General features: G+C 36.5%; 1 protein-coding gene across 5 annotated transcripts; it reads right to left on the reverse strand.

The window, feature by feature from the left end:
- Nucleotides 1-845: 845 nt before the first annotated feature.
- Nucleotides 846-8,735, reverse strand: LOC121785136 (nijmegen breakage syndrome 1 protein-like). 5 transcript variants are annotated; one of them, XM_042183506.1, is made up of 13 exons: nucleotides 8,579-8,735; nucleotides 7,721-7,774; nucleotides 5,729-5,993; nucleotides 5,110-5,195; nucleotides 4,411-4,541; nucleotides 3,164-3,210; nucleotides 2,967-3,075; nucleotides 2,737-2,823; nucleotides 2,055-2,214; nucleotides 1,463-1,959; nucleotides 1,299-1,360; nucleotides 1,123-1,225; nucleotides 846-1,037 (listed from the first exon to the last, which is right to left on the reverse strand). In XM_042183506.1, the coding sequence occupies exons 1-13, from the start codon at nucleotides 8,613-8,615 to the stop codon at nucleotides 987-989; spliced, it is 1,689 nt and encodes a 562-aa protein (XP_042039440.1). In that variant the 5' UTR covers nucleotides 8,616-8,735; the 3' UTR covers nucleotides 846-986. The 5 variants fall into 5 exon arrangements, 4 of the variants coding, with proteins under 4 accessions (XP_042039440.1, XP_042039443.1, XP_042039439.1 ...); XM_042183509.1 differs by having other exon boundaries at nucleotides 5,729-5,868; nucleotides 8,579-8,716; XM_042183505.1 differs by lacking the exon at nucleotides 8,579-8,735 and adding an exon at nucleotides 7,886-8,484.
- Nucleotides 8,736-9,407: the final 672 nt, after the last annotated feature.

Consider the following 9,407-nt stretch of genomic DNA (forward strand, 5'->3'; position numbering starts at 1 on the left):
CTTCTAGAAGAACACCGTGTGACCGTGTATAATCTCGTTTAATGGAAAATTTCCAAATAGTTTGCAAACAAATGGTGAGCATGTGGATTTTGATTGGTTAAAGAATTATAGTACTCTGTATCCCAATACTTTTGAAAAGCATTTTCAAATCCATTAGTACAGAGCATCAATACTTTGCAGATTTATCATTCACGATGAATAAACTTTAATTTTATTGTTTATTAACCATAATTACAGATTTAAAAAAAATACTCCTGTTTACCCTCTAACTGAATCTTAATTATGATTAGGTGAGTGGATTAATTATTTCCTGTTTAAGTAATATGTACACATACATTAACAAAAAAGCGTATATAAAGCCAAATAATACATTTTCATAGAAAGCGTGAAGCTCAACCATGGAAGAAAAACTAAATACAGTTGAATTCAACAACTCATCGACCATAGGCAAGGCGAACGGAAGATCGTGGCATGGACCGATTGTGATCGAGACATTGGGTAGTTCATTTGTTCTCTATTCGTCCAACTCATGAGGGTTACCTTCCTTTTTTTAGTTTGTTCCAATAAAAATAGTTACTTTCTATTTTGGGAATAAAATTTCTCTCTTCTTTCTCATCAAAATATGCACCTACTCCTATTTTTTTCTCTATTTAATTGCACTACTGAATAACTTCACCTAAAATCTCATGTCATTCAAGAAAGCGATCAACCTAAATGGAACAAAGGAACATAGAGACTTTATTTTCTTAGCATTTGATTTACTTATTATTTTGGTAGTTTTAGTTTTATTATGATTCTTTTTGAAAGTATACAAGAGGGGCCATGAGTATTGAAGAGACTCATACTTTGGTAGAAGATCATATTAGTGCGCGTGTTGCCTTTCACTCTCCATATAACAGTGAAGATCGATTGACATTTAGCAATGTATAAAATCAAAATTATACAAGACTCAAAAGAAAGAAGAGAGCTCTTTGAATTCTTGACAATCAACGACGAGCAAAGAGCGAAGGAAGGGTACCAGATGCACGTCGTCTTCCCTGAATATGCATAACAATGGTGGTAAATATTATTTTGCTTTTGATGCTAATGAAGGTTTTAGAGCACAATATAAGCGATGCAAACCTTGTCGTTGTTAAATAAGTCATCTGCAATGGCCTCCATCTGCTTGCGCTTCTTCTCCTCTTTGATGGACTCAGCCACATCTTCGTTTCCATAGTCAGAATCTCTGAGCAAGATCGAACATGCATTTAGCGATAAAAAAAAACTAGAGAAGAGGAGTACGTGCAGAGAAACCATACTTGTATGGATACTCTGAAAACGGAATAAGGTTGCTGAAGCTGTTCCCTGATGGAACACTCATCTAATAAAACAATAAGATCAACTCAGCATACACACAACGGGATTAGAGACGAGCTGGCGAGCCAAAGAAATAAAACCCATATGCTAGAATTTGCAAATTTACCTTCCTAAAACGTTTGAAGTTAGCAGCTGCGCCATTTCTTGCAGAATGATCGAATTGTACTGAGTTAGACTCTCGAACAATTAGAGACTCGCTGTATATTATATCCACATTCTCACTATCCGATGGATGCCCCTCATCATTCCTCGTCATATGTTCATCTCTGTCCCTTGATATAGAACTCCAATAAGGTGTGTCAAGCTTAAGGGCTTCCCCTTTAGAATGTAAGAATCCTGGGCTCCCAGGATCTGTTGCTCCAGCCTCTGTTTTTGCTACACTGTCGTGTTCCGTAGATTCTATCACATGAACAACATTTTCTGCTTTGCAATTTCTTTCTGAACGTTCTGTCTCGTGGATCCCCATCTTTGTTTCGCATTCATCTTCAGCAGAAGATATCAAATTAACTGCAGCAGACGTACGTACTGATGTGGCAGTTTCCATTTCTACATCAGAATCCGCAACCACCGTCACATCTGTGGAGCATGAAGATGTGACCAGCACTGCAAAAGTGCAATAATTTAATTTAAGTATATAACCGTATGATCTTCCGAATGAAAACATACTTCCGGGTACATTAATTAACTGAAGCACTTACCAGGTGCTGATGCCATAACTGAAGGATCTAGATGTCCAGAAACAACGGCTGAAATCAGTTCCATCTCATTCACCGTAGGCAGATAACTGAATTTTTTGAAATTTCCACTGCTGCTCGTCATTCCAGCTGGCATCACGCACACCAGATTCTCTCTGGTATTCTATAAAATCACATTAACTGATAATATAAGTACATAATTGTAACTGCAAACTGCTAAACTTACTAGCCCATATCTCCGGCTTAGTACTACTATTGTAGTAGTAGTAGTAGTATATACCGTTCCTGTAATCCATATCACACGTTTAGAATTTTTGGTCCAGGACTCCATGCGATATGAGCAAATGATAATAAGTTTTACTACTGCTTTATTAATGTTTCCTTTTTATATGCTAACAGATTTTCAGTGTAGAGCTATAACGGACTACTCCCTCCGTCCCATAGTAGATGTCACACTTGGGAATTGACACAGGATTTTAGGAGGTGTTGTTTTGTGTGTTAAGTGGAAAGAGAAAATAATATATTTATATTAATGTGAGAGGGAACTTTTTCCGAAAAAGGAAATGTGACATCTTTTGTGGGACAAACTAAAAAAGAAAGTGTGACATCTATTATGGGACGGAGGGAGTACTAAACATAAGGCTTAACAAGGCTCATTGCTGTAGTTAAAGGAGAAAAATATAACCTGACTGCATTGATCTAAAGTTTCAGCGTAAACAACTTTTGCACCACCAGCTTCCAAAAGCATACACATCTTCTCCTTAAATTTATACTGCGATGAACAAAAAGGAACAGGGGGCAGTTCCGGGATTATTGATGGGCTTTGAGGATCGCAAATTTTGACTATGACACTTTTAGAAAATGGAACCTAACCACAAGTTGGAAACATGAGACTTAAAAATGTCAACATATCACCTTGTGCTTGGAGTCCAACATAAAAGTGTATCCTTCCAAACACTGTTCTCGAGATTGTGAGTCGGCGACTTTGAGAGATGCACCTTCCAGTATCAAGGTCGGAGCATGCCTAAACAAGAAGGCAATTATTTGTTTCAATCAACCAGCAAAGATAGGGAGCCAGTTACAACTTGGGTGCATAGGAAAACTATACTCACGAGAGACGGCTGGGAATCTCAGTGGAAAATGTTTTTCCTGCAACTACCTTAAAACCAAATCCAGAAATTAGCACATGTCTGGCATTGAAAAACCAAATGAATCAGTTTTTCATAAACTTGATAAATAATACTCCCTCCATCCCACTTCAAATGACTCAAATCTTTCCAACATAGTAAGGAATGTGGTTTTTGTGGCTATAAATTAAGGGACCTACTTTCAAAACCCTTTTTAGACACTTTACTGGCTTTGAGTCATTATAAATGGGACAATCTAAAATGGACACTGAGCCATGTTATGTGGGAGTATGAAAGAAGATATACTGAAGGCCACTTCTGAACTTTATAAAAACTCTTTCCATTTCAGGCATAAACATTTTTACAGGAAAAAACTACGAAAAGCAATCAACTTTAGTGCAACATGGCTTATACATGTTATATTTATCTGAAAATACAAAGCAGTCACTAAGCCTACTTAACATAGACTCGTTCTCGTATTTTAAAGCATCCTTCAAAAGTGTCAAGCTCGTAAGTGAGAGAAGGGAAGTGTACAGAGAGTGATGCACTCAGAATGAACATTCTACAACCTTTCCCATGTATCAAAATATAACGATGACAAGGAACCATACGGCATATGATCATATCAAAAGAGAATTATGCAACAATTAACGGCTGTCCACATGCATATGTGATAGGTGAATGCAACCCTCTTAAACTGTTAGGAATGAAGAATTGAATCAAGTTCCCATCTAATTCTAATTCAATATTTCAATGCACATATCTATCTTCACTTTTTAGGAGGCTGAGCCACTGAAGTACTACATATACTCACTTTGCTTCTGTGTATACAATTTAATTCACATCTGAATGGTTGGTCAATTCAGATAAATGAAAATCTAAATGGACATTTTTTTATTAACAAATGACTTTGAAATCTTTTAGTCATATATACGAAATGAGCAATGCTAAACTAGACCAAAGTCAATTTTCAGAGTTCAATCCCTAAGCAAGCAGACCTTACACTTCTTCTGTGAATAATATAAGCTCTCAAGTATAAATATAACGTCTTTTAGCAAGATTTCCCTTGAGATCAACTTATCTTTCTGCAATTAAATGTAATTGTATTGAAAGGTACGCACGTAAAACCAGTGTATTTAATATGTTAGCCATCACCATCTGTATAAGTGTTTGTGTGTATCTATAGCTCCTTTTTGTGGGAAGATTATGCATACGGCACGGCACATATATACCTCTATCCAGCTAAATCGGACAAGGGGTTTTCTAGCCACAATCGAATTGATAATTTCATCATTGATAGGGTTGAAGTCATCAATAACCATATGCGTGCATTTAGAAGTCCAAGCTTGAGTGACACTGGCACCTGCATGGTTTTATTAGTCAGTATGTCAACTTTAAAATCAAATATACCATTCTACCTTTACACATTTACTTTCATCCACATTTTTACTGCTTCCACAATCATAACAAAGAATAATCCTGGAGGCATGATAGATTTGGAAATTGTGTGTGGAGATAGAAAGACTAAATCAAGTCAAAATACGTCAAATCATTTCAGACATGACAAGAAACAAATTAATTAAAATACCAGTAAGAAAGAAAAGGAGAGTGGTTAAGTGTGACCACAAAATATTTGATGCCAAAGTTTTTACATGGTTTTTAAATGGAATTTGTACTTCTAGATACGGCTTCTTTCTTTTTTACTTTCCATTCAGTTAACTACTAGTTCGTATACAGAGACGAGCAAGTTCATGTTGTTTTTCCATGTTACTCAAAATAAACTCAACGTGACCATCTCTAATTACAAAAGTACAGTATAAGAAACAAGATTTACGATTCATGAGCAGCTTCTTTGGGTTGCTCAAAGGTGTACATGAAAATTCACACCAACCTTCTTACTTTGATAAACCCGACTCATAGACAGTACTCACCGATTGTCAACATCTTGGTTTTAAGTTTATTCATCTCTGAAGGCTTGGATGACGACGCGCAAAGGATGAGGGGAACATAGGAAAACCTGCGGACAAGAGATCCATAAAATGCAATCTTATAGTATTCGGTATAAATAATTATGAAAACACCCCTGCGAGTTGCCAAATTACAAAGAGGAAACCAAGAGCCTAATCACAAGATAAACTACCCTGTGGGCCAGTGAGACTTGCATTTTTCTTACAAATGCAACTCTTTTTAGGGGGTGTTCGGTTTGCAAGATTATATCCCATGATCAAATTTGTATTATGTTTGGTTCATGAGATCGAATCTCATGACATTATCCTAGATGGATAGTCATGTGATAATTATTCATAGCAAACCCTGAACCCCCTCCTACTAAATAATCTCACAATGTAATTTTAGATTATATCTTGCTGCTATTTTATCTAGTAAACCAAACAACACCTTAGTTTATCTTAATTATTTCTGGACTTTATCTTTAGACCTTTATATCAAGCATTAATTAAAAGTTTAAAACAAAAGGACAACTGAACCGCACAATACAATGGAAACAGATCAACCATGAAAGCCTTCCTTCAGGAAATAGAAATGGATTACCTATATTGTGCAATTCCAGTACCAAATGTAACCACATCTCCATCCTTCAATGTTGCTTCTTTATTTGGAAATTCATGAACTTTTTCTTTAGAGTCCAGATTTCTGCTGATGAAGGTTCCATACTTGGAGCAGTCTCTTATCTGAACTTTAGAGGAATTATCTGAATGTATATTTTCTAAATGATCCATGCAAACCATTTCATTTACAATAATTTCAGCATGGACCCTTGAAACCCCTTTATCTTTGGTTATGATTATGTCACATCCTGCACATTTTAAATTGTTGTACCAGATGATAAGGGAAATAAATATTATTTGTTGCTAAAAAGAAGAGCATACTTTTTAAGTACCATATGACCGAGACTACATAATAGTATAATACTACTAATATTTACTTTAAAGTAGCATAATATACATTGAAACTATTGAATCAGATTTCAACATGATGCTCTTGTCACAAGCTCAAGTTTTAGATTAGGAAGTCATTTGACACAATACTAAGCAGTAAAGCTTGACTGTCCTCTGTTAGAATCTAAATGTCACCAGGTTGTGACAGAAACCCACATATGAGCCTCTCAAACAAAAATACAAAATTACCTCAAATTCATGTAGGAGAGAAGGGGGGTTGAAGATATAAAATTAAATGCCTCTTGCTAGCTCATAGCTTAAGATTTTAGATCAAGTGGTCATTCAACATTCAACCAAAGAAAGTGAGCAGAAAGACTCCTCAGGCATAACACAACTAGACCCCAGAGATAATATAAGGCATGGAAAACAGTCTTCACTCTTCACTAGTATAGCTTCTAGAAAGTAGAATTATTATCACAATTACAAATACATCAACTATGAAAGCTTTCAGCTCTCCACGTTTCCAACCAGGTGTTACTTTTTTAGTAAATAAAATGCTCTTGTCTCAGCTACTTATATTAAACAACATATTATAATAGCCACAAGACCAAGACCTGGACCCAGTGTTGTCAAAATGGCGCCCGGGTCGCTCGGGTCGCCCGGGTCGCCCGGGTCGAGACCGTCACCGCCCCAACATGGGTGGGTTGATCGAGGTACGGGGTCGCCGCCGGGTCGCCCGGGTCGAGAGGGTCGCCTGGGTCGAGAGGGTCGCCGCCGGGTCGAGATACAGGTAATTCCTAGACCTTTATTCTCTGAATCTTTTCCTTTTTAATGCTGATTTGTTTTTACTAAAATAAACATAAGTATAAAAGTAAAAACTTACCTAAAAGTCTGCTGATTTTCTCAAATCTTTCACACTTTTGCTCTGACTTTCACTAATCTCAACAGGAGCACACGTTTTTCTCCTCTCTAATCTCAGCAGTGTGCTCCTCTCTAATCTCAGTCTTTTTTCCTCAAATCTCTCACACTTATATTCTGACTGCACACGTTTTTTCCTCAAATCTCTCACACTTATATTCTGATTTTCAAAAATCTCTCACACTTATATTCTGACTGCACACGTTTTTATCTATATATATGCATGAACACCATCAAGCTTTTCAAACCCTAAATTCATCCTCTTCATTCCTAAACAAATATACAGAGCCACCCTTCATCTATTCCTTCCTTTGTTTAATCAAGGTATTGTTCTAACTTTCATCTTCTTTTTGAATTTTGTGTGCAGATTAGTGGGTCTCTCGACCCAGTCGACTCGTCGACCCGCGACCCGAATTTTCACCTTATCGACCCGGTGCGACCCTCGACCCTAACAACACTGCCTGGACCTGGATAAGAACTATTCGTAAAGGACTCTGGTGCTATGCATAATTGTTGCATCTTTTAAATAGTGAAGAAAAACACAACGACTAACAGGATAGTGATAAGGAATTTATTAAAGAGACTACAGCCTGATAATCAATACTATAAAATAAAATATGCTCCGTAAACAAATATACGGAGATAAATCACAGTTGGGCACATCTCACAGTGCACTGGATGAAATATTTTTAGTAAATCAATCAACAAAGGGACCATAACATATTACCTTTTCGTCCGACTTTGTACGTCCCTTTTTTGAAAATATAGTACTCATTTTCACCTGCAACGTAAAAATACCTGAAGCGTAAGAGCTCATTCCTTCAGTAAAAAACATCACATAAAATACATAATGACTAGATGTAGGAGCTTCCAGTTATTCAGGAATCATAACTGATATAGTAAGCCACATCTCTAGCAACATCCCACCAGGGAATCTTCATTCAGTCGACTAAAGTATTACCAAACACCCCAGTCCCCAAAGTAAAGTCATGATAGAACATAATCATATAAACGAAGATGCTATTGCTACCTATTTCTCATTTCTTTGCTTCCACAACAAATAACTACCATATCATTCACTTATATTGCCCAAAAATGATCACCACTAGGAAAACTTGTAGCCTCCGCCGGCTTGAGTAGAAAAATTTACTTCCCACAAACTTAACCAAACATATCATTCACTTATATTTCCCAAAAATGATCAGCACTATGAAAACTTATAGCCTCCGTCGGCTTGAGTGGAAAAACTTACTTCCCACAAACTTGACCAAAGTTCACTTCTTTAACTACCCTTCACTTCCTCAAGGAAATTCTTTACTGAAATACTACTACCTCATTCACTAGAGTGCAGCAGACTATCTACTCACTGGGGCAAAATTTTGTTTGAGAAAGTCATCTAAGAAAATGTCGATAGGAAATCCCAACAAAAATAAGCAGTTGGTATCGCTCCAATTTTCAATTACTGAACTCTGATTCTAAAAGTATACAATTACAAGGTGTTCGAGGAAATTCCTCCATAAAAACAAAAAACATAATAATCACAGACATAGCTATAAAATAGTCAACCGGATGGTGCGAAGCATACCTGGAAGTGGGTCTACGGGAAATAGGCTCCAAACCATCTCGCGATGTTGAACGGCAGAGATGCGATTTCACGATGGAATGGATTATTAAATTTTTGAAGCTTGCCACTCAATCATCCTACTGATATGAAAAACTGCAGCAAGGCACTCTCTTCATTAAGTCTCATTTCCGCAATTATAAAGTTTAAAATTTGATTAATTTTTAACTTTTTTTGTATTTAAAAAAAAGAGTCAAAGTACTATTTTGGTCCTAAACATATGATTGATTTACGATTTTGGTCCTAAACATATGATTAATTTACGATTTTGATCCAAAACATTCACTTTTTGAAAATCAAATCCAAAACAAACAAAAACGCTGTCGAATAGGTCTTTTTTACAGTTTCCGTCATTTCTTGACGGTCAACCGTCAACTAGTCCAAATTTGACCAATTAGACTTAATCTGATATTATTAGTAGCTTAATATTAAGCTAATTATTTTGCTAAATAACTCAATTTTTAATATTTGAATTTGAATAACAAATCTTCTAAATTCACTTAAAATATCTCTTAACTTTTCATTTGAGAAAAAAAACGAAATGTCAAACTCTCTCTTCTCTCTCTTTTATCTCGTCACTCTCCTAAGAGACCCTAGTTCCGATTCCGACCAAGAGCCAGCAAATTCTGACCGATTATTGTGTTGGTTGCCATGAGTTGGAAGTCGTCGTACCCAAACTTCCGTTCCAGCGACGGTCTCGTCGACGATTCTTTGAAGCAAAAGGAACAAGGCCCATCGGCGGCGTCGGGGTTTCCAGGTTCTTCTAACCCTAGTTTTCATGCGGAAGTCCATT

The sequence above is a fragment of the Salvia splendens genome, chromosome 21 (genome assembly GCF_004379255.2).
Source record: "Salvia splendens isolate huo1 chromosome 21, SspV2, whole genome shotgun sequence".
Taxonomy (NCBI): Eukaryota; Viridiplantae; Streptophyta; class Magnoliopsida; order Lamiales; family Lamiaceae; genus Salvia; species Salvia splendens.